At 46.1% G+C, this 26,162-nt stretch overlaps 1 protein-coding gene across 1 annotated transcript in view; it reads left to right on the forward strand.

Moving 5' to 3' along the window:
* Positions 1-26,162, forward strand: part of LOC308661071 (acyl-CoA (8-3)-desaturase-like) — a gene marked incomplete at both ends in the record, with an annotated part of 33,300 nt that continues 7,138 nt past the window's right edge. Inside the window, 8 exons of the mRNA XM_081315799.1 lie at positions 1-222; positions 16,680-16,790; positions 19,097-19,294; positions 20,154-20,255; positions 20,921-21,049; positions 21,382-21,439; positions 21,979-22,055; positions 23,237-23,334. Coding sequence (XP_081171925.1) covers positions 1-222; positions 16,680-16,790; positions 19,097-19,294; positions 20,154-20,255; positions 20,921-21,049; positions 21,382-21,439; positions 21,979-22,055; positions 23,237-23,334 — 995 coding nt within the window. The remainder of the gene's footprint in view (positions 223-16,679; positions 16,791-19,096; positions 19,295-20,153; positions 20,256-20,920; positions 21,050-21,381; positions 21,440-21,978; positions 22,056-23,236; positions 23,335-26,162) is intronic.

Genomic DNA, 26,162 nt, shown 5'->3' on the forward strand with positions numbered 1-26,162 from the left:
ATGCCTCCTCAATCAGGAGCCAGTGTAGGGAATCCAGAGACCGAGCCAGGGGTCCCACGTCTCTTCACCTGGCAGGAGGTGGGGCTCCGCACAGGCAATGGAGACTTGAAGGAAGAGAGATGGCTGGTAATCAACCGAAAAGTTTATGATGTAAGTCAGTTCTATTTGCAGCATCCCGGTGGGCCTCGCCTCATCAGACACTATTCTGGACAAGATGCCACGGTAAGTCCTTGCTGAGGGGAAAGAGGGTTGGAATGACCTGAAGGCTGCCACAAAACACTTGCTTTGTATGCACACACTCCAGGTTGAGGCTGTCTCTTCCTCAGTCTTTCTCCAAGGGTCTCGAATAGAAGAATGAGAGGAAAGAATCTCTCTTGTCAGAAGCCATAGGGAATTCTGGCATTACAGAATATCATTCTGGATTGGACAGTCCAATGCTTTGACACAATGTAAGAAGCTCCAGGTGGTGGTTGTATCGCTTGGCAATTCTGTAGTATCTGAACAAAATTTAGAAGTGTTATTGGAAAAAGGACAGGGCAGGGGCCTGGCAGACATACAAGTTGCTTTGATTTGCCAACTTTCTATTTTTCAGTTTGGGGGTCAATGTTTGCCTGCACTTGAGCTACTTAACTTTATTGACTTCTAGACAATGTGAACAAAATACAGTTTAGGTTTGAAGACCTGCTCAGAAGGTGTTTTGCATGGACATGGACTCAGCTTATATTTTGCCTAAGCAAAATTCACAGGCAGACTTTCTCTGCTACCAGTATTACTCAATATGAGTAATATTGGTAGCAGAGAAGTGCATGCTCTACCACGGCTTGTTGAATTTTAGGATTTTTTAGTAAATACACTGGGGACTGAATTCTATGTAAGTTTAGAATCTGTAGACTCTATTGTACATTTCAACAATAGTTTATAGACCCAGAACTTATTTATAATATTTATTTTGATTAAATGTTTAAATGCATACTCGCACATGTATGCACACACATACATGTATAACTAACTCTATGTCATTATTGCTTCAGTGTATAAAATACATAAATACAAGCTAAATAAGAAATTCCCAGGTCAGAGATGGACTTTTTCATTTACCAGTTGTAATTTGCATATACAAGGATCAGTAGCTGAGGCTCAAAAACATCTGGGAATGGGAAAGAAAAGGGGAAAACTGAGGAATTAGCAGATGAGGGTTCCTTGAAACAGGTTACCTACTGTAATCATGATGGGTTAAAACCCCACTGTCTTTGTTAAAGCCTTCTGAGATTGCCTGCTACTTCTTGATATATGTAGATACAGCTGTCTCACATTTTTTTCTGCTGGTGAAGGTTTTTGTGAATCTGTACTTGAGTATAGACTGTCCATTTGATGGTATATTCTGGATGGAAACTGGAAGCATGTAGGTATGCATGGTGATTTATAAGCTTCTTGGTGTTTATGTGTCCATTATGTAGTTTATGCATCCATGATGGTCTATTATCAGAAAAGTGGATTTGTTGTTGAATACATCATGACTTGGGTTGTTAATGGGATTGAAGTATTGGAAGCATTGAAGTCCTTGATGGAATTTAAAGAGGGACTGTTTTCTTGGGTAGAGATTATGAAAATGTCATCAATAAATTTCATATAAATTCAGGAGTTAATAGTTGAGAACATTTGAAATCTTCCATGAACATATTGCAGAGTGATGTATGTGCACATAAGTGTGCCATTCATACGCAGATATATCTGTTACCAGTGTAAAAATAGTGATGAATGAAAGTCATGAGGTCTGGTGATAAACTGAGCTGGGTTGTCATTGGTTATTATTTTCTTGATAATTTGAAGTCTGTGCTTGTCCATGCTTTCAGGGATGTTGTCAATGGATTTCAAATTTGTTAGGGAGTATGTAGTCTCTCTTGTATAGGTGAGACTGCGCAGTTCATTCTGATATCTCAGTGTGGTACAGGGTTGCCTTTTTGCTTCATGAACTTAATAAGCCACATTCATAATGACAACTATCCCTCCTTTATCAGCTTGTTTAATTAAAAAAGCATTATCGACTTCCTGTTCCGGTTTTCAGCGAAGCAGTTGGAGAATCCAAAACATCGGATTCTCTGGTTGAAATTTCTTTTTGTTGGGGACCCTAAGTGGCCAAAATCCACCCTGAAGGGGTGGACTGAAGGAAGGAAATCCTAGGGACTTAGGAGAGACGGTGGTCTCTCCAAACAGTCCAGGAGAAGCCTCCCAGAAACCAACAGAGGAAAAGGCTGACTAACGCCATGTTCAGCCACAGCTGAACCAAATGGAAGTCACAAGCGATTAAACTAAGCAAATAGTAAAGCAGAATGCTTGAATCTGGGTAAGAATATTGATTTTCTCTATTCTACCTACTTTCCTGAAGAAGAAAATCCCCAAAATAAGAGACCTCCGAAGAAAGAAAGGGGGAGGGGGACTCCGTTCCTTCTCTCTCACTTGGGCGGCGAAATTTGCTCTTTAGAGAAGGAAAATAACCAGAAAGACATGAAAAATGAGCAAATGCTGACCCCTGCTGGTGGAGGAGAATTTTTTCTTTTCTTTTTTTCCCCCTTTGAACTCTTAAACTTTGAATGCACCTGCTTAAACAAATTGGATAACACAGCTGAAGCAATGAATACTCTACAAAAGGAAACATGTGATGAGCGACAACAGTTCCAAAGGACAATGACCTTAAACTACATAGAAATTCACAACAACTTTGAAAACATGAACCAACTTATTTCCAACCTAATTTCACTCCAAGAAATCTCTGAAAATACAGTAGAGATGACTCAAAGAATCTCTGAATATAGAGACTTAAAGGAACCTTATAAACCGCTCATTTCACAAAAGGAAACATATGATAAGCTGCAAAAATTTCAAAGGACAATGTTTTTAAACTACAAGGAAATGCAGAATAAACGTGAGTGCATGAATCAACTTATTTTCAACTTAATTTCACTCCAAGAATGTTTTCATGAAAATATAACAGAGATGATTAAATATAATTTTGAGGATGGAAATTTGAAGATGGAATCATATAAAATAAAGAGTTATGATTTAATCCAAATGGGAAACAACTTTGAAGATAAGGAAAAGAATGAGAAAAAATTCCCTTTAGGGAAACAAATGATGATGAAACAGCAGGAAAAAGATAGAATAGTTCAGAAAGAATATTTCAAAAAGAAACCTTTGTTTGAATATGGCTAAGAAATGAGGTAGAAGACAGGAAGGCCTGGAGGAATGTTGTCCATAGGGTCGCAATGGGTCGGACACGACTTCGCAGCTAACAACAACAACAACAAAGAAATGGGAAAATTTTAATATACTACTCTTAGAGGGAAATTTTTTCTTCTTTTTCTTCCTCCAAATCAATATAATTGTGTTTTGTTTTCTTTTTTTTCCTATTCTTCTGAGTTGAGTTGATTTAAACAAAAGAAAACATTTTAGCCACTTAAATGTGATGATAAGAAAAATATAAAAAAATGTGTTTTGAAAGAGATTTAAAGGATTAAATGATTAGAACTATTGAATGGAATGTTCAAAATTTAAACTAAATACATTCTTAGCTATGGTTAAAAAGAATGAGAAATTGAGGGAATAAATATATATTAATTTAGGAGAAATACATATTTTCATATGTTATTTTTTTGGTTTAGTACTTAAATCCACTAATGTAAATATAGTTGAATGTTGAACTGATTGTTATTTGTAAGAAAATTTAGAATTTGGAGGGAGAAATAAGCTGCTCTTCTTTCTTTCTTTTTTTGTTTCTTTTTATTTATCTTTTTTTTAATTATTGATTGGGAAATATAAAAATATGAGAGGATACGAAAAAACAGAATGAAATCCACCAAGGTAAATATAGTTAAGTGTTAAAAAGGGGAGAAATAAGCTGAAATAAACATGGTGACAGGATTTATGATAAGGCAACTAAAATGATATACAGGATTATTGAAACTATATATTGAACTGTTGTTAAGCAAATAAAACTGTCTTAATGTAATCTTTTGCAAAGAAAGATACATTGGGGAAAGGGGAAATCAAATAATCATAACATATGGAATATAGATTATAGAAATTAATTGTTAAGGACTGTCTTATAAATGTTACCCAGACAACATTTTGTTTTATAATGACTTATGTTATGTTAAAAAATCCTAATAAAATACTTACAATAAATAAATAAATAAGCATTGTCATTTTTAGAGCCTTAGATGGCATTTTATTTTTCCCTGCTGCGAGTATTGTGCAACTGCAGGTTGTGTGCTAGTTATGCCCTTTCCTGGACCAACAATCCCTACTCATGGTCACTCATGGCCTAGTCACCTTTATTTCTGAAGCTCCAAGTACATACAAAGTCAGTGTTGGGAGCTATCTGCCCCAACGCTCATTTTATAGTGGTGAATTTTCTTACCTACCCACCCTTCCCCATGCAAACCAGCATCCAGCTGATCTCTATTAAATCCTGCCCTCTTCCTGTCTCCTCGCACATCCCGCCACCTGTGCTCCCCGGCAACCCACTGGCCATGCGGTAGGTAAGTATCCCCCCCAACCCTTTTGTCGTGCCACCCTCCACCACCCAGTGTGTACCCAGCTCGGTGGCTCCCTTCCACAAGTCCCACCATGGTCCACTGTCTGGCCTCGGCCCCGGCCCGTCCAGTGTTAACGGCTGCTTTGCAGTCACACAGGCATTCACAGAGATGACCTTCCTCTGCCAAGGCCCCCTCTGGGTGTCCGCCTCCAAAAACAACAGTTGGAGGCTATCCGGGCTGTCTTCATGAGTGCCTGCGGGGCCTTCCGCCTCCCCCTCTGACGCAGGCGTGTGAGTGAGCTCCGGATCAGCTGTTTGCGAAGCGGCCAGCTGCCGAATCTGTCAAACAGCAAACGCCTGCGGCCCTTTTAGGGTCTGCGAGGTGGGTGCTCGTGGAATACGGTGTCCACTGTGTGCCCCCAAAGACCGACGCCCGGCTGGCTGGTGAGCCTGCCGCTCCCGGGTCGGCCTCCCCGAACGCCCCATGGGGCTCAACAGGTGGTTCTCCTTGCCAGGGCTTCACCTGGAAGGCAAGAGGAAGATGTTACACATACCCCTATGTGGGCAACAGGCTCTACACGTCCCCTCCCGGGTTTCTCTGGATATTTACGGTGAAACGCCCGAACCAGGCTAGGTACTTGGACATCCCCCTCCACCACCCATGATGCTTCAGATGCCGGATACCCCTTCCATAACAGAAGATATTGCACATTTCCCCTCCGTATCCTGGAGTCAATGATCTCCTGTACTTTGTAATATCCGTTATGGACAGGACTGGAAGACCCCTTCTCCACCACCCCTGCAGATGTGGGGGCCAGTTTCAGCAAGCTGCTGTGGAAAACCAGGTGGATTTTGCCAAGGAACTTGGGTATCCTAAGCCGTACTGTCACTGGGTTAATGACTTGGGTGACTTGGAACGGACCTATATATTTGGGGCCCAATTTCTTGCTAGGTATTTGCAAGCGCAAATAGTTTGTGGATAAATACACCCAGTCCCTGATTTTCGGGGTGTGAAAAGGCTGTCGTTTCTTGTCTGCCTGCTCCTTGTTTGTGCTAGCTGCCTTTTTCAGTGCCTCCTTGGTCGCTTTCCATACCCCCTCCATTTGAACCATCCATTCTTTAGGTTGGCAGGGGGAAGCCGTCCCCTGGATGCATTCCGGAATAGGAATAAACTCATATCCCAATACCACCTTGTATGGGGAGTAACTGGTACTGCTATGCACTGCATTGTTATGGGCCACCTCTGCGAATGCCAGTAGATCCACCCAGTCTGTTTGCTGGTAGGAGACATAGTTACACAGATACTGCACTACAGTGGCATTGGCTCGTTCGGCTGCTCCGTTAGTACAAGGATGATATCCGGAACTCAATCCCTGGGATGACCCAATGAACTGGACAAACTCCCGCCAAAATTTAGCTGTGAATTGTACCCCTCTGTCCGAAATGATCCGCCTGGGCACACCGTGTAAGCGATAAATATGCATCAGGAACATCCATGCCAATCGCCGGGCCGATGGCAGTCCCTTACATGGCACAAAATGGGTCTGTTTAGAAAACAGGTCCAAAACTGCCCATATAACTGTATACCCTCGGCTTTCCGGTAACTCCACTATAAAATCCATGGCTATATCCTGCTACGGTCTGCAGGGATCAGCCACTGGTTGCAGGAGTCCCAAAGGCTTTCCAGGATGGGGTTTAGTGGTGGCACAGACTTTGCAATTCCTTACATACTCCTCGATGTTTTTATGGTCCGTCCAGACCTTGAACGGTTTTTCCCCACCTTCCAAATGGTGCCGCCACATTTCCAATGCCCACTGAACAGCAAAGGCCTCCTTTTCCCAGATAGCCCAGGCCGTTCGGTGGCCGTTAGCTTCTTTGATGCATATGCACATGGTTGTAGTGTTCCGCTATCGTTCCATTGCAGCAGAATGGCTCCTACTGCCATGTCACTGGCATCCACTTGAATGATAAATGGCACGTTAGCATCTGGGTGTAACAAAATGGGTTCTTTGGCAAACATCCTTTTCAATGACTCAAATGCCTGTTGACATTTGGCAGACCATGCCACTTTTAACCCTGGACGTGGCTTCACTGACAGCTGTTTGGTCTGCAGCAAATCCGTCAGAGGCAAGGCAACTGCAGTGAACGATGGGATGAACTGCCGGTAAAAATTGGTGAACCCCAAGAAACTTTGCAACTGGCATCGTGTTTTTGGTGCTTGCCACTGTTGCACCGCCTTCACTTTCTTGGGGTCCATTTCAATCCCGGCTGCCAATATCCTATAGCCCAGATAGTCCAAGCAAGAGGTATGAAACTCACACTTTGTGAGTTTCACATATAACCAGGCCTCCAAGAGTTTTTCTAACACTTGCCGTACCAAGGCAATGTGCTCCTCCATGGTCTTTGAATAGATCAAAATGTCATTGAGATAAACGAGGACCCCTCTATCCAAATGTTCATGCAACACTTGATTTATTAATTGCATGAACACCGCAGGAGCCCCTTGGAGACCAAACAGCATCACACGGAACTGGAAGCTGCCAAGTGGGCAATTAAATGGCATCTTCCACTCATCACCCTTCTTGATCCGTACCCGGTAATAGGCTTCCCGCAGATCCAACCGGGTGAACACCCTTCCGCTAGCCAGGTGGGCCAACATGTCTTTCATTAGGGGTAATGGATACAAATGTTTGACGCACACCGTGTTAACTCCATGGTAGTCCACACATAGCTGGAGAGTACCGTCTTTCTTTTCTCTAAAGAGGACGGGTGCTGCCATCCGTGAACGTGCAGGCTGGATGAATCCCCTTGCCAAATTTTTGTCTATGTACCGCCATAACTCCAGCATCTCTCTTGGAGCCATAGCATACATTCATGGCTTGGGCAGTTTCACCCCCGGCTCTAGCTCAATTGCGCAATCTGTGGGTAGATGGGGTGGTAAAAGATCGCACTCTTATTCATTGAAGACCTCCAGTAAGTCGGAATACTCTGATGGTACTTGAATCTCCATCCTGGACTTTACTCCACAGGCCTTCTCTTTACCCGGCCTCGTTCTTTCCATGCGTTCGTGGTTCGGGGGCTGGGGACCCATCCCAAGGCAAAGATGATGGCAACCCCCTCCCACCAAATGGTCAGACCCCATTTATCTAACCACGTGAGACCCAAAATCACCTCCTCGGTCATGGAAGGCACCACAATAAACCGCAACAATTCCCAGTGCTCCCCCGTTTCCAAGCGTATGGGTTTTGTTACATGCATAATGGGTGCACACCCCAAGAGGGATCCGTCCACCTGTTGGAAACGTATAGGGGTATTTAACCGCACCACCTTAATACCAACCTTGGACACCACTTTTTGGTTAATTAAACAGCGAGTGCTACCCGAATCGATCAAAGCTTTAAACTCTAGTTTGCCACCCATGTTGGGACTCACCAACGTTATGGGGACCGTGAAGGGGCATATACGTGCACTTACCATTGTGTCCTCCTCCCATTCCTCAGTGCCATCGTCCACACCCGTTGGCCTCTCTGTCTCAGTCTGGATGTCTTTTCGGGGTGTCACACCTGGGGTCTGATGAGTGGCATGGGAACGTTCCACAGACTGTCCAGGGGAGAGACCCTGTGTTGGCGGTGTACCTGCCACTACCTGAGGCACGCACTGGGCAATCCGCAACACGGTGCCCCGGTTGATCACACCAGAAGCATCGGAGCGTGGCCCGACGTGGTGGTGCTGTAGGTGTCATCACTGGTGTTGCCAGCTTTTGTTCTTCTGGCTGCAATTTGTTTAGGGCTCGTCGTGGTTCGGCCTGGGTTCCTATACGCCATTTACAGCCCTGCAAACCAACGTCCAATTCAACTGACACACGGAGCCATTCCTGGAGTCTAGGAGGGATCCTGCGGATGATACAAGCCCTCTGGAGAGCCCTGTCCAGCCCAGTCCGGAAGTGGTAAATCAACATCTGCTCCGGCCATGAACTAAGCTTTCCGGCCACTTCCCTGAACTCATGAACATATTCTGTTGCCGGACGGCCATTTTGTCGGAGCCCAACGATCTCAGCCTCAGTGCGGTGTACACGAGTGACGTCTTCGAAGCATACCCACAGCGCTTCCAAGAACAATCCAACATCCCCCAGCTCCCTAACATGATCGCTATATAAATTAGCCACCCACACCGCAGCCTCCTCTTGAAGTGCTGTCATGACCTCCATCACCATTGCCCATTGGGAGGCATACAATGGTCTGAATATGTCTAGATGGTGTATGACATGGGTTAAGAATATAGTTAGACGGTCAGGGTGGCCGGCCCCATGCTGTGCCAGGTCCCCAGGGACCCATCTGGGCTTGTGGTCCTTGTGTCATGGCCCCCGGATGTTGCCAGCCAACCCCCCCGCAGGTGGTCCTGTGCATCGTGCGGAACTGCCATCCCCTGTTGTGGGCCCCTCTATAGGCCCCTGTGCTGGAGCAACAACTGGGGCTTGCATAGGGGGCATGGGTCCCCTCGGTGTACCAATACCTTGCGGAGCCCAGAACCGGGGACTTGCCAGACGGAAGTGGGTCTGGCCCTGATGCACAGGGGTGGCTCTATCTTGTGACCAGCGTCCAGTATCAGGTTCGGGTTAAATGGGGGTCCATGGCTGGGGTTCCCCAAATCTGTCTCTTAGAACATCCAGGGTGTAGCTACCCGGTGCTGTGGAATAGCTGCACTCCTCACCCTCCTCATCCGTGACACGTCGTTCTCTCCACTCCAACAACGGCCCCCTCTGTTTAGATGGCTTTTCCTGGCCTGTGTCTGCCTGTCCCAGAACAGGACTCAACCACCATTCCCCACCACTTGCTTGGCCACCCGTCCCCTGGGGCCTGCTGCCAGCCACCCCAGAGCAGGGGTCCCGGGCCTTGGGCCGCACAACAGGCAGGGCCTCTGCTACCTCCTCAACATCAAGGGGTGCTGTGGCCCTTGCTGGCTCTCCTCCTTCAGCCGCAGGTACGGCCCCCTGGGTTCCCTCAGCCATGTCGGTCGGCTAGGACACCGAAGCACAACACAGCAGCAAGAAAACAGAATGGTGGAAACGCTGACTTACTGTCGAAACCTGTTGTGATTCAGGGTCAGCCTGTGGGTTTGGCATTTGGGTCGGACGATTCAGAGGAGGAGGAGGGGGGTGTTGGAGAGGTTGCTGAGGGGGTTGGAGAGCTTGCTGATGAGAGCCCTCAGCCAGGCCCCTCCCACCTGGTTACGACGCAGACCCAGCTGTGTGAGCCTGACAGCGTGGATGAAGATGACCCACAGCTGGCCCTGTTCAAGGACGCCTGACGCAGGAGGCAGTCAATCAGGCGTAAACAGAGGAAGGCAATGGGGCACCTCGGAAGGAGGCAGAGAGAAGCCACGCCCTGAACTGTTTAAAAGGGGAATGCGTGGGAGGGCTGGTTTGCTGAAGGCAACCGTTTGAATAGTTCCTGTTTCATGGTTCGTGTCTTGTTTTGCTCTATTTGCTTTTGTGTAAATAAATTTGGCAGGCTTAGTTCCAGCCTCTTGCCTTCTTGTAAAAGGGGTTGTCCCTGCCTTATCTGCAGGGCCGGTAGTAGGCTGGTACAGAACAGTTTGCCTTCAGCCTCCCACCCCTTACTATTATTATGGAGCAGCTACGTGCTGAGAATGCCCACCTCGCCCAGCAACTCCCTTTGTTGGCAGCTCAGGTGGCTCAATTGCAAGCTCAGGTCCATGCTGCACCCCCACCATCACCCCCACCCAGGAGAAAATGACAAGTTGCGATGCCGGATAAATTTACTGGCAATCCAGAACTGTTTCCTGCTTTCCTGGGACAATGCCAGCTCTTTATCAGCATGAGAGCAGCTGATTTCCCCACTGACCGGGGTTTGTGTTAAGCCTTCTTTCGGGTGATGCAGCTTGTTGGGGCACGCCTCTGCTGGCTCAACCTAGTCCATTGTTGGACAACTTTGTGGGGTTTTGTGATCATATGCGTCTGATGTATGAGGACCCTATAAAGATGCAGACTGCTACTCGACGCCTGAAAGCTCTGAGGCAGGGTCAACAGAGCTATATATAGCTACAGGGCTATATCAGCGATTTTCGGCTGCTTAGCCAGGATTCCGCCTGGAATGAGGCTGCGCTTGTGGATGCCTTCCAGGATGGATTGTCGGAGGAGATGTTGGATGAGATGGCCCGTGTGGATATTCCCTCAGACCTGAATGGGCTGATCCATCTCTGCCTGCGGATCGATGCTCGGTTGCAGCAGCGAAGGAGTCACCATGCCACCCCACAGACCCCTGCCGCCCCTGTTGTGCGTGAGCCCCCAGTTCAAAGGGAGGAGCCAATGGAGCTGGGTGCCGCCAGGTCTCGTCTATCAGTGACTGAAATGAACAGACGACGATCGGGGGGGGGTTGTGTTTTTACTGCGGGGACCCTGGACATTTAGCTGCCTTTTGCCCAAAGAAGTGACAGCGGACATCAGTGACCGAGTCTGCCCTGAGAAAGTCCCCTACTTTTCTGTCGGGAAACGCCCCGAGCCCGATCTAGACGGTGTGATAGATCGGGCGTCCCACAACAACACTGAGCGACGTCTTTCCGATGCTGCCTGTGGACCTCCATGGCATCTGATATTGGAGGCACGTCTGATCCTTCCTGGCAAGCCAGAGGGGATTCCAGTCCATGCCTTAATTGACTCTGGGGCCACCACAAATTTTATGGACTCAGCATTTGTGGCCAAATGGGCTGTTACCCAGTGCCCGGTGGATCTGCCCATGTTAGTAGAGACTATCGATGGTCGAGTGCTCCTGTCTGGGCCAATTACAGCCGCGACGCAACCATTATGTATGGCCATCAGTTGCCATGTGGAGGCCATCCAGTTCTATATAACCTCAGATCTGCATTTCCCCGTGGTCTTGGGACTGGCGTGGCTCCGGGCGCATGACCCACAGATCTATTGGTCACAGAACTTGGTCACCTTCCCAAGCTTGTAGTGCGTGGACCACTCCCGCCATATCTGTGCTGGCCAGGTGGAGGGTTCCCCAGGGGTTTCCTTGCCTCCCGAACTGTCCGACTTTGCTGATGTGTTCAGCGAGGCAGAGGCGGATCAATTACCCCCGCACAGGCCCTATGACTGCCCCATTGATTTAGTCCCTGATGTGCCTCTCCCAGTGGGGCATTTGTACTCCATGTCGGACCCCGAGTTGGCTGCATTGCGGGACTTTCTGGAGAAGAATTTGGCTTGCAGTTTCATCTGGCCCTCGTCCTCGCCAGTGTCTGCACCCATGCTCTTCGTCAAAAAGAAGTCGGGCGAATTGCGGCTTTGTTGCGATTATAGGAAACTCAACGCCATCACGGTGCGCAATCGTTACCCACTGCCCCTCATCCCCGAACTCTTGGACCGACTCCGGAAGGCTAAGATCTTCATGAAACTGGACCTGTGTGGAGCTTACAACCTTGTCAGGGTTCGACTGGGTGATGAGTGGAAGACGGCGTTTGGTACTCATTATGGACATTTTGAGTACACGGTGATGCCGTTTGGCCTAACCAACGCCCCCGCCGTGTTTCAGCATTTCATGAATGACATTTTCCGGGATTTGTTGGATCAATTTGTCGTGATCTACTTGGACGACATCCTGATCTACTTCCCGTCACGTGAGGTGCACCATCAGCATCTCCATCAGATCCTGCAGCAACTCCGAGAACATCGGCTGTTTGCCAAGTTGGAGAAGTGCCAGTTCTACCGGGTGACCATCGATTTCCTGGGTCACCGCATTTCTCCTGAGGGCATCGCCATGGAGCCGAGTAAGGTTGAGTCTTTGCAGAGTTGGCAACCCCCGTGTCGCGTGAAGGATGTTCAGCGACTTCTTGGGTTCACCAACTATTACCGAACTTTCATCCCTGGGTTTGCTGCCTTGACAGCCCCCCTCACCCGGCTCCTGCAGCAGAAGGCAACCGTTTGAATAGTTCCTGTTTCATGGTTCATGTCTTATTTTGCTCTATTTGCTTTTGTGTTCATAAATTTGGAAGGCTTAGTTCCAGCCTCTTGCCTTCTTGTAAAAGGGGTTGTCCCTGCCTTATCTGCAGGGCCGGTAGTAGGCTGGTACAGAACAAAACCGTCCCTGGCAAGACAAGCAATCGATGAGGCATGGTACGGTCGACAACAAGGATTCCTTTCTTTCCGAAGCTCTAAGTACATACAAAGTCAGCGTTGGGAGCTATCTGCCCCAATGTTCATTTTATAGTGGTGCATTTCTCTGCCCCACCCTTCCCCACCCAAACCAGCATCCAGCTGGTCTCTATTAAATCCTGCCCTCTTCCTGTCTCCTTGCGCGTCCCGCCACCTGTGCTCCCCTGCAACCCACTGGCCATGCGGTTAGTAAGTATCCCCACCAACCCTCTCGTCGTGCCACCCTCCACCACCCAGCGTGTACCCAGCTCAGTTGCTCCCTTCCACAAGTCCCACCATGGTCCACTGTCTAGCCTCGGCCCTGGCCCATCCAGTGTTAATGGCTGATTTACAGTCACACAGGCATTCACAGAGATGACCTTCCTCTGCCAAGGCCCCCTCCGGGTGTCCACCTCCAAAAACAACAGTTGGAGGCTATCTTTGCTGTCTTCGTGAGTGCCTGCGGGGCCTTCTGCCTCCCCCTCTGATGCAGGCATGTGAGTGAGCTCCGGATCAGCTGTTTGCCGGAGCGCAGGCATCCGGGAATGCGAAGCGGCTGGCTGCCGAGTCTGCCGAACAGCAAACGCCTGGGGCCCTTTTGGGGTCTGCGAGGTGGGTGCTTGTGGAGTACGGTGTCCACCGTGTGCCCCCAAAGACTGACGCCCGGCTGGCTGGTGGGCCTGCCGCTCCTGGGTCGGCCTCCCCGAACGCCCCTTGAAGTGTTGAGCCAACGGGGCTCGACACCTCTTGTCTTGACTATTGCAATCCGCTATACATGGAGCTGCCCTTGAAAAGCCTCTGGGAGCTCTGGTTGGTTCAAAATGCAATTGCCCACATGGATTTTTCAGACCTCAGTGTGCACATACGTCACCTCTCCTGTAGGTGTTGGATTGGTTGCCAATTTGCTTCTGGGTGCAATTGAAGGTGCTGCTTGTCACCTTAAAAGCCCTTCATGACTTGGGACCAGGTTATCTGAGGGACTGTCTCTTGCCGGTCACATTAGCCACCCACTAAGTGGGGAGGCAAGGAATATTGCATGTCCCATCCCTAAGGAGGTCAAAAGAAGGGAATGGTCAGTCAAATGCAGCTTGGTATGTGGCTCCCTCCTCCTTTCAGCTGGATGACCTTGGGGTAGCATCTTGAGGAAGTACCGTCTCTACTTTCAATTCCCCAAGCACCCCCCTACTCATCCCTCCTCCCTACAGTTCATGGCAGTCTGTCACCGCACAGCAAGTATAAGGTGGCACTGACTTTCTCCCCTTGCTGAAATAAGGCATTAGGCCTGAAAATGAAAAGAGAAGGAGAAAGTTAATTAATTCGTGTTGTTTATCAGGATATTGGGCATGGAATTTATGTAAAAGCTTTGGCATTCAGACATGTAGCTTCCCATTCAGCTTCAGAGGAGTGGAGATGATTCCACTGAATAAGTCATTTCCCCCCCTATATATTATGTTTTTATTGTTTGCAAGTTTCCTAGAGTCACTATGAGCAAGTAGACAGCTATATAAATTTTGTAAGTAAATAAATACATTGGGTGAGGAGCTTTTTCTTTAACTGGTTATTGTGACTTGGGTTTATTGGTGAAAGCACTAGATGTAGAAATCCAGTTCAGTGTTGTGTCCATCTGGGGATGTCCATGTGGGTTGTTCATTTAAAGTCTTTGTAGTCTGTTGTCAAACATGTTTTCGATTGATGGTGGCTGTATGTATCCTGTTTCCTGTCTTGAAAATATTCCTGAAGCAGTGAAAAAATAATAATCTCAAGGTCCCCATAGAGTTGTATAATTTTTGAACGTTTATTTCAGCCCCACTAAGTAGACTAGACCAGGAAATCAATTCTACAGTAAGGATAAAACTACTTTTATTGAGATTGGCTATAATAACAGAACCTTAAAAGTCTGATTGTGCTGCCCCTCCTTTTGTATATTTTTAAAAATTAATTGTGCCTTCATTTTCACTTTTGTGTGTGTGCGTGTGAAAAGAAGGTTCTCAATTTGCTACCAAGGGGATTTCTTCCTCCAACTGAATAGGCAGAGCAAGGAGAGGGTCAAAACCTGAAGAGTGGAGGTGTTGATGCTTATACAAAAGGGCCAAAGTGCCATGCCTACAATCTTGTGGATTCTGAACCACCACCCCATCCCCTCAACTGTGCAGGGTCGGAAAGGAGGGGACTCCTCCATGGGACAGGAGCAGTGGCGTAGCGTGGGTTGTCAGCACCCGGGGCAAGGCAAGTAATTTGCGCCCCCTAACCCGTGGATTTTAGCACTCGAGTCTGCCGCAGGGAGCCCCGCATCCTGGGCGTCTGCCGCACCCCCCACCCACGCCTCCCCTGGGAAAAGGGGGAAGGTCCGGCATCCCCTCCCTCACGTGCGGCAGAAGCGCCGGGACCTGAGGCCGTGCCAGGAGGCGGGCGGCGCAGCGGAGCCTCCGCTTCGGAGCCGGCGGGGGGCGGCTGGGGGCGCCGCCGTCCCTTTCTTACCTCTGATGCCTGGAAGAGAGCGGGACCCGCCAGCGCAGCTGCCCGTCTCGCTCAGGCATGCACCGCGGCTGGCCGGGGCTTCTGCCGGGGGCGCATCCGGGCGCAGGGAGCAAGGGAGGGGGCCGGCACGATGCCCCGTGAGCTTGGCAGCCCTTGGCCGGAGCTGCGGCTGAGCCTGGAGCCGCACCAGCCCGCACCTGCTGCCCCGGGAGAGCTCGGCTCGCTCCTCTGACCCCCCTCCCACCACCGCCGCCCCCTCAGCCACGTGCGCCGGGCCGCCACCGCTGGGGCCGCTCTAGCGCGGAGAGGGGGAGGCCGGTCCCCGTTCGGCCCGCCATCCCCGGGAGAGCCCCGCGCGAGCGCCTCGCCAGCCGCTGAACTCTGGCTTTTGAGCAGGAGCGACCTTGCCCTGCTTACCCTTGCCCAGCGCCGGGAGCAGCCGCCGCTGACCGCCCCGCTTTTCGCAAGCCCCGCTACGCCGCCGCCACCTGCTGCGGGGTGAGGGAGTCGGGGCCGCACCAGCGGGCGCTTCTCTGGCAGTGGGGCATGCTGGTGCCCTGCACTGCGCTCCGTCTGCGGGGACTGCCCTGGGAAAGGTGGAAGTGCAGCTGTGGTCTGGGATGGCTCCGAGCCCTGTCTGGCCGGCTTTGTGCCTCCGTCCCCCAAGAGTAGCTGGTTGTGAGTTGCTGCTTCCCCGAGTGCGCCTCAGCCCCGGATCCCCCCCGCGGGACTCCAGCCGCGCGAAGGGCGCTTCGGCGCATCTTCCATCCCTCCCGAGTGCGAGCGCGCCCCCTCCCAGATGTTGCGCCCGGTGCGGCCGGCCCCCCCTGCACCCCCCACGCTACGCCACTGGACAGGAGGGAAAAAGCCATTTTCCTTTTTTTCACTTTCTGCATTCTTGCTTCTGACAGACAAACGTGTAATTCCATTCCTTTTTGTTAAAAAAAAAAGTTCCTCCTCCTTTTTATTTCTCACAGTCAGCCTTGAACTCCTTTCTTTCCAGCCTTTAGGCCTGAGCACTCAGGAGGCAGCTACGCTGCCAAACTTTGTTTTTTTCCCTGACACAAATGCTAGAAATGCCCCTGTTCTTCTTTTTAAGCAAAAGAAATAACCATTAAGGGTTTCTTTGATGCTGTCTCCCATAGAAAAGCACAGAAATTGCAGCTCTAGAAAGCGGTTAATGTAGGAACCTCTTCATCAGGCTGCTTCATATATAACAACAAGTTCTTTGCATTGCACCATGCTGAGGGACAGGGTGAATCAGGAGCAAAGCCAATAGAAAAAGACATCTCCATAAGTCCAACCTTTGCAGGGGAAGATGATGCTTATTTTCATTTCAGGTAAACTACAAAAACACAGCTTCAGTCCTCAAAATAATCAAGATCATAGAGTTGGCTCCCTCCATAGTCCTTTGGGAAGCATCACCTACAGTGCACTTTTCATTATTTCCCAAAAGTACACCTAGCCATGTTAACCTTATTTTTGTGTGTGTTTGTCTGTCTGTGTGTGTGTATTTAGGATGCCTTTGTAGCTTTCCACAAGGATGAGGATCTGGTAAAGAAATATTTGAATTCCCTCCTAATTGGAGAGCTTGCCCCAGATCAACCGTGCTGTGAGCCCACCAAAAATGTGAGTATTGGGTGATCTCAGCTGTTGGATTTCTTTTGCTGAACCTTTACTGTAGAAACTTAGGCACACATGTTTTTTTGTATGTGTATGTCCCCATCACACTAATCCCTTTCAGGGCAAACAACATTATACAAAATGCAGAAGTGTAACATTAAACCAATTGAATGAAAGCTATAAGGTTAAAAAAAGGAAAATACAGCTAAATCTAGGTGACATCTATACTATTCACTTTATCTGTTCATATTTTTCTATAGAAAGTGAAGATGAATGGCTACCATAAATGTGATAGACAGACAAGAGATATTCTTACAAACTGTAATTGTTTCATCTCTATTTACCATTTCATTCATTGTCTATTGCACTTTTAGCTTCTTCTCTCTCTGACTTTAAGGATATCACCAGCTCTTTCCAGTCACAACTTTCTCAGTCTTCCCCTTGACCCATTCACCAATTACTAATTTGTTTTGCAGTTGGGTCCTCATTCATTCTTTTTCACTGATCAAACCACCTCAACGTATTTATTTCATACAGTCACTCACTTTTATATTTAACAACCTTCATTTGGGATCTTTTAACCCTACCTCCTTCTTTTACTACTTCTTCAGTACCTCATTCCCACTGCATTACATTTACTTGTATGTTTCTCATGATATAGCAAATTTCCATTTAAGCAGATTTGCAGAATAATGCTCTTATGTGCAGATAATTTGACTTCTTTTTAACAAACATTTATTATTTGCAACACACCACATACTACCCACTGCATTCATATCAGCCATTGGACAGCCTAACATTTCTCCATCCAGTTTCAATATTTAATTAACATTCTATCAAAGGACACAAATTCATGTACTTTCTCTAATTTTTCAGCATTTAAATGCAATCCTTCATTCCATTTTCTCTCTCAAACAAAATTATCTTAATCTTTGATAACATTATACAGCATTAAATGGTAGAACCTTGAATATATGATTGTTATGAAGCTCCAGAACATTATAAAAGCAAGCTGATATCTACTCAAGCTACATTTCTATCTGGCTCAACAGCATGTCTGATAGGAATGTAAGGCAACGAAAGTCAGATGTAGTGCATATCCAACGCCGCTTTCAATACTGCACTCAGTTAGAAAACAGTCATGTGCTTTCATATACCCAGTTCAAGCAATGATTGCACATTAGTTATCTCACTCAAATTGAGTACAGTTAATTGGAGAATGTCACGCTCAAGCCCAGAGATGAGACACTGAGATCCAATCGAGCCCAAACCTTTATTTACTTACATGTAATACACAGAATCTTGTTTTATCTTTCTAAACTACTTGACATATCCTGAGAAATTCTAGTTTCACTTTTCCCCTCCCCCTCAGCTCTGAACTGTGTTGTCTCTTGATCTGGGTCTCTGTCTGTGGAAGTTCTCAGTTGGCAAAATTCTTCCTCTCTGCTGCTGCAGGTGCACATTCCACTAGAGAAAGAGAATTGCTTTAGGTGTATTCCTCAAAGCACAAGGGCCAAGGCAATGGAGGAGGAGATCTTCAGCTTCTCTAGAGATTACAAGTGTTATGGTCCAGAGTGGTGAGAAGCATAGGGCAAAAAGGAGTCTATTGTTGAAAATCTAGGACTAGTATCTGTGCTTGTACTGAAAGAGAGCTTTTTAAAGGAGCCAGGGAATCCCTATTACAGATTTTTTTCTATTGCCGCTATATTATCAACACCAAATATTGATGGATTGGTTCTTTGTTTTAAGATCTGGATGTCCTGCTTAGCATAAAGACAGAAGTGCAGTGGGACACATTTTCCATATGAAACAATGACCTGGTCAATGACCAAGATCATATTTTCTGGTCATCAAGTCGCATAATTGAAATAAATCTTTGGGTATTAACTCCATTCCCTTTATTATTTTGTTGAAAGGAGAATGCACAGTAATTTTTGAAAACACTCTAGTTGCCATTGCTGAGGAGATATGATTGAGAAGATATGATGCCCCACATGTGAGAATCCAAAAACCTTTGGCTGTGGAATCAAGATGATAGAATAGATCATTATTTAGTTATATCGTCCACTTTCTTTGAATCTCCAGATGTCATAAATGGGGGTCTCCTTAATTTATCCCAGCAAGTCTGTGTTATAGCTTGCTCTGAGACAGAGCAACTGGTCCTAAGTTACCCAATAAGATGTATGGTCAAGTGGTTCATCCTGGTGCAAATCCAACCTTAAGTTTAATATATACATTGGCTTTTGGTCTAGTCTACCAAAAGGGTTTTTACATTCTGGTGTGAGTAAAAAAACTGTCATCACTTCTTGTAGGAAATGCTGGTAAAGGATTTTCATGAACTGCGTGCAACAGTGGAGAAGATGGGGCTCTTGAAGTCAAGATTCAGCTTTTTTGTTTTCATATTTCTGCATGCTTTCCTACTAGACATTACATCTTGGTTTACTATCTGGTATTTTGGAAAATCCTGGATGCCTTTCCTTCTTGGAATAGCAATGTTCACCACTGCACAGGTAACCTCTTTGCATAGCAGAACATAGCAGAGTTGTCAAACAGTCTTCAACGTATTTAGAACAATTTAATTGCTTTAGTAATTTCACATCTTGTATACTTATCTAGATTCTCAATTCTTTCAGCTGTTGAATCTGAATGTGGTAATATATTTATTTTATTTATTTTAATTCCATTTATATCCCGCCCTTCTCCGAAGACTCAGGGCGGCATGGTAATAATGTGGTAATAATAACACACAGATTAAGAAAAGTGGTATTCCTATTGCTTCAGATTAAGAAAAGTGCTACTCCCATTGTTTCAGGACCTGAGGAAATTACATTGCAGAATATGAATGATATTGCTTCATCTTTTTTGTCTGCTGAAATTAAAATGTTTGGAAGGAAGGCATGCTTCTCCAACCTTGAACTAAGAAGAAACTTCCTGACAGTTAGAACAATTAACCAGTGGAACAACCTGCCTCCAGAAGTGGTGAATGCTCCAACACTGGAAGTTTTTAAGAAGAGACTGACAGCCATTTGTCTGAAATGATATAGGGTTTCCTGCCCAAGCAGGGGGGTTGGACTAGATGACCTCCAAGGTCCCTTCCAATTATTATTATTATTGTTATTGTTATTGTTATTATATTTACTGACAGCATACAGCATATAAAGTATTATATAGTTGTGTACTATATAGTACACAGACATAAACAAATACCTATACATACAGTATATAATCACACAACATATGTAGTATAACAGGGGTTCTTTTTGATTAATTCATGGTGATTAATGATGTAAATGTGCCAATTACTCCATTCAGAAAATATGTGGAGAAATTACGTACATATATGTCATGTTTGTTGATTTTTACTTCCAGATACAATATGGTTTTCTCCAGCATGATCTTGGCCATGTTTCAGTCTTTGAAAAGCTCAAGTGGAACAGAGTAGCTCACTATGTGGTGCTTGGCATTCTTAAGGTCAGAATCCATCCAAAAGAAGGGATGGTTTAAGTGATGACTTGTGATGATTTATATATTTGAAATTGGATCTGCCAATCCATTGTTATTTTCTGTTTCTAGGGTTTTGAAAAATAGGATAAGGATAATGCATTTATTTAGCACACTTTAAGCATTGAAGTGTTGAAAATATAAGATCATTTTTGCCACAAACCTGCAAAAAATGATCGTACTAGTAGTACTTCCTTACATAAAGGAGAGATGGGGTTAAGAAAAATGTAGCCAGTCTATATTTCATAGTTATGAAGCATTTTTAACAGTACTGCACTATACTTGCTTTACTTTTTCACTACTGAAGAGAAACTAGTGGAGTATTTCTACTCTGTTTTTCCTTCACACTAATACATTTAGCATCAAAACTGGAATTTCCAATAGTCAGTCTTGAGAGCAGTATTTTCAGATAATTAATAAGAAGGAGAAGAAATGGAGTTAGCTTACATGGAGGTGATGGAGGCCAGAGCGCTCTCATTGTACACAATTCAATTTGTGCCAGACGGAAGGAAGTATAAACCAACAGAACTGCAGCTGTTTTTGTTTTGTTTGTAGATAGTCAGTGGGGAATATATAGGATACAGCTTTATTCACGATTGGATGGAATTCACGTTTCTATTTCTGTGCTTCTCAAGGGAATACCGGTAAGCCAATGGAACCACTTGCATAACCAGCATCACGCCAAACCCAACTGCTTCCGCAAAGACCCTGATCTCAACACGCACCCTATCTTTTTCAGCCTGGGGAAGAAACTTTCTTTTGAGGTAAATAAATAGAAAGTCTTAGACAGACAAAAGATCAAATTAAAATGAAATCACATTTAATTTTGCTATTGTTTTGTCCATGTTTTTTCCTGGCCCTGTTTATTTTGGAAAGGTAGCTTCTCTTAAAGATCAGGTGCAACCCTGAGGCCACAAAAGCGTGTGTACGGCAGAAATGGAAGAGACACAGATCAAACAATCTGTGATATAGTAAAATGCAAAGATCAAACTTTTCAAGAATCTATATTGTAAAGAATGGGTCATGACAACATGAGCCTGATGTGGAATTTACATAGTTGTCAATTTACCTGTTTGCTCTCTTTCTCCATGTTCAGCTGGGAAGGAAGAAAAAGAAGTATATGCCTTACCACTACCAACATAATTACTTTGCCTGTAAGTGTTTTACCATGTTCACAGGAGCCTAAATTTGGAGGAGAATAATAACCAATAAAGTCATATATCAGCACTATAGAGCAGAACAGACTAAGAAATCAATGCTATATAGGCCAGGATTACTTTTATTGGAACACCTAGCTTAACCGGATCTTGTGAATATAAATGTGTTTCCTCCCCTTATGTGAACCAGGGAGCTGCCTGAGACATTTACTCAAATTACTTTCTTGGAAAGGGCTCATTGCCTTGATAGCAACTCTTCCTCCTGGCTTTCAAGGCCATTCCCTGTTCCCTCTACATCAGAACTTTAACTCAGTCACTACAGAAATGCCCTGATGAGCAGTGGGGCCATAGGTCAGGGATCAAGGTGGTTGATTTAATGGCAAATGGGATTTTATTTAATTGAATTTCTATACCACCCTTCTCCCGAAGGACTCAGGGCGGATTCAAAGGCAGATGCTGTTTTTTTTCTTCTAGGATATATATGTATTTTAGTCACACAATCATTTCTGTATTCTCCTTTTGCATTTTTATATTAGTTTTCGCACCATTGTTATTTACGGTTGGCATCCAATTGACTCCTTATCGCCATGTGTTTAAAAGAAGAAAATGGTTGGTAAGTCAATTTGTAGGCAAATTGTACAATGAAAGCCAAGGAATGCTTGTCACAGCTGCAAAGAGCTGACCACAGTATCTACCCTGATGTTAACAATTAGCCTGTTCCATTGGGTTACCTCAGACATTAGTGAAGTTATCTCCAAGACTGTGAATCTTTTCCAAATCAAGTTGAAAATCAGAAAACAAGCACGCACTCCTCCAGGCAGTGGAAGTGTCAACAGTGGAGCAGAAAGTGATGAGCAGCAGAGGAAGAGATTGCCTGGAGATTGCATTCCTAACTGCTATGGATATTGTGCTGCATTTGCAGAGTGATGGGGGAGAGATTATCTGGGGCACTGATATGGGGAGTACAGATACAGTTTAATAATAATAACAACAGCAATGCTCCACAGTTAGATATATGAGATAGGGTGGGATATAAGTCCCATTAATAAATAAATAAATAAATAGTGGGCAGAAAACGTAAGTCCTCCCCAAGGGTGCAAAAATAACTCTACTCAGGTTGAGTCATGTCACTATCCATTGCAATTCTCAGCCACTGCAAAAGAAATGGAGACCTTTAGTAGCTTCAAGAATTCCACTTCTGTCCTACAGCAATTCTTTCCATTTTGATGTAAAGCAAGGTTTTTGTAGAAGTGAGTCTAGTTATGTTCCATCCTCACTTTTTCACCATTTTTTTTATTAAAGAGTTTTACAAAAACAGGATTTTACAATATATCCCCAAATCCCCCCCACCCCAAACCCGCCCACTCCCCCCCCCACTTCCCAGAGCTAAATACAGGATTATAGTTATAATAATCATATTCTAAATAATAAATTTGCATAATATTCAATTAACCAAATTCATAATGTGCTTTAACTCCCCTTTAACATAACTATATACAAAGTACCAACACTAAGATCAATAACAATATCCCTCTAAAATCTACTCATAAGCTAGATGGAAGTCACTTTTTCACCATTGTGGGAGTTTTGCTACATGCACAAATGAAGAGACCCTGAAAGTCCTTCAGCACTACACTGCAGATTGCCTATTACTCTGCATTTATTGCATTATAGCCTTTAGCCTCTCTATTTGCCACTTTGCAGCTAATTAATCTGAAATTAACAGAGCAACTCATAATAATGATCCACCTGTTGTTACTGTTGTGCTTATTTAACACTCTTTTTCTTTGACAGGAGCTGTTTATCAATCTTTTCTTTAACTTCCGTGTCTGCCTCATGTATATTCCTTTAATGGGATTTAAGAGCTTTATGGTTTACTACTGGTTAGCCAGGTAATAATAATAATGTAAAACTCTACCCTGCTGCTATCACCCAAATGATGCTTTTAAACACTGTGAAGCCAAAAGGAGACCTTCAATATGTACATAGCTTTGTACATAGCCAAAAAACCCCAATGAGCACTCCATTTCTTGTTGACTTAATATGGGGATATAAAACAAATAAACACATGTTAAAATTAGTATACACTATTACTGTTCTTTTCACATGACACAATGGTTTCTACACAAGAGCAAGTCCTATTATAATCATAAGGCTTTTATTTGCTATGGATGTAGTTACTTAACATAGATTTGAGAGACGCAATACAAATCTTCCACAAGGTGCATGCCACCAAAGGGCAACATGTAATTTATTTATTTATTTTATTTATTATATTTTTATACCGCCCTTCTCCCGAAGGACTCAGGGCAGTGCACAGGACAATAAATACAAAACAGGATACAAAAGTTAAAAGCAATTAAATAAATGCCCAAGGTTAAAACAATAATTAAGACATATTAAAACCCCAACCCTAACCCATCAGACCAGGTCAGATTGCTCAAATAGATACGTTTTTAGATCGCGTCGGAAGAAGCGAAGGCCAGGGGCCATCCGGAGCTCAACCGGCAAGCGGTTCCATAGGTCTGGCGCGCCCACAGAGAATGCTCTCCCCCTGGGGGCCACCAATCGACATTCTTTGATCGGAGGCACCCTGAGGAGGCCCTCTCTGTGGGAGCGCACTGGACGGAGGGAGGTTGACGCCGGCCGCAGGTGTTGCCATAGGTAATCCAGACCCATGCCATATAGGGCTTTGTAAGTCATTACTAACACCTTGAATCTCACCCGGAGGGCAACCGGCAGCCAATGCAGCTCGCGGAGCAAAGGTGTAACATGGGAGTATCGGGAAACCCCCAACACAACTTGCGCGGCTGCATTCTGCACCAGTTGGAGCCTCCGAGTGGACTTCAAGGGCAGCCCCATGTAGAGAGCATTACAGTAGTCTAGACGAGAAGTCACGGGCGCATGAGTGACTGTACGCAAGGCATCCCGGTCTAGATAGGGTCGCAACTAGCGCACCAGGCGAACCTGGGCAAAGGCCCCCCTAGTCACAGCTCCAATATGCTCTTCTAAAGAGAGCTGTGAATCTAGAAGGACCTCCAAGTTGCGTGCCCTATCTACGGGGGGTAATAGCTCACCCCCCATGGCCAGAGATGGGATAATCGGAATTTCCTGGGATGCCGGCATGAACAGCCACTCAGTCTTGTCAGGGTTGAGTCGAAGCCTGTTCCTCCCCATCCAGACCCGGACCGCCTCCAGGCAGCGGGACATCATGTCGAGGGAATCACTGGGGTGGTTTGGGGTCGAAATAAAAAGCTGGGTATCATCAGCATATTGATGATACCCAACTCCAAAACCACGAATGATCTCACCCAGTGGCTTCATATAGATGTTGAACAGGAGGGGCGAGAGAACCGATCCCTGAGGAACTCCACAAATGAGAGGTCTCAAGGTCGATCTCTGCCCCCCTGCCAACACCGACTGCGAGCGTCCCAGAAGGTAGGAGGAGAAGCACTGGAGAACTGTGCCTCCCACTCCTAACCCCCTGAGACGTCGCAGCAGGATACCATGGTCGATGGTATCAAAAGCCGCTGAGAGGTCTAAAAGGACTAGGACAGAGGAGCAACCCCTGTCCCGAGCCCGCCAGAGATCATTCACCAGCGCGACCAATGCCGTCTCCGTGCTGTACCCGGGCCTGAAACCCGATTGGTACAGGTCTAGATAATCAGCTTCATCCAAGAACAAAGGGAGCTGTTGCACCACCACGCTCTCAACAACCTTTGCCAGAAAGCGAAGGTTGGAGACCGGACAAAAGTTGTTTAATATTGCTGGGTCCAAGGCAGGCTTCTTGAGGAGGGGTCTCACCACTGCCTCCTTCAAGGCAGCGGGAAAGCTACACTCACTCAAAGAGGCAGTAATCACTGCCTGGAGCCAGCCTCGTGTCCCATCCCGGGCTGCATAAGTCAGCCAGGAGGGACACGGGTCCAACAAACACATGGTGGAGCTCAGCTTCCCCATGATCTTGTCCACTTCTTCAGGAGTCACAGGGTCGAACTCTTCCCAGATTACATCGACAAGGCTGCCCGTATCCTCATCGTCAGACTCTGCCCAGTTGGAGTCCAGACCAGTCCGGATCCGAGCAATTTTGTCTGACAGAAATCGACTAACCTCCTCGGCTCGACCCTGCAAGGGAAGGCGGTTAACAGTGACATAAATAACAGAATGCACAAATACAGATATTGAAAACAAATTAAGCCCTAATTTTGCCCAAATGCAGAAGATAGTTTCCTTAAAACAATAATTACAACAGAACCCGTCAGACCAGACCGGATTGCTCAAAGAGATATGTTTTTAGGTCGCGACGGAAGGAGCGAAGGTCGAGAGCCATCCGGAGCTCAACCGGTAAACGGTTCCATAGGTCAGGCGCGCCCACAGAGAACGCCCTCCCTCTGGGAGCCATCAGATGGCATTCTCCGAATGGCAGAACCCTTAGGAGGCCCTCTCTGTGGGAGCGCACTGGACAGAGGGACGTTGACGCTGACAGCAGGTGATTCCTAAGGTACTCCGGACCCATGTAGTTACTCTACTCTAATTTTATTTATTTTTATTTTAATTCCATTTATATCCCGCCCTTCTCCGAAGACTCAGGGCGGCTTACAAGCTTAGCAGTAGCCTTCATTCTATGTATATGCCTGCTTATTAGGGTTTTCACACACACCCAAAGCGGCATTATTACAAAGTCAGCTTATGTCTATGTCTATATTGTTTGGGCTTTTTAACT

This window comes from Vipera berus, assembly GCF_964194415.1.
Source record: "Vipera berus genome assembly, chromosome: 1".
NCBI classification, from domain to species: domain Eukaryota; kingdom Metazoa; phylum Chordata; class Lepidosauria; order Squamata; family Viperidae; genus Vipera; species Vipera berus.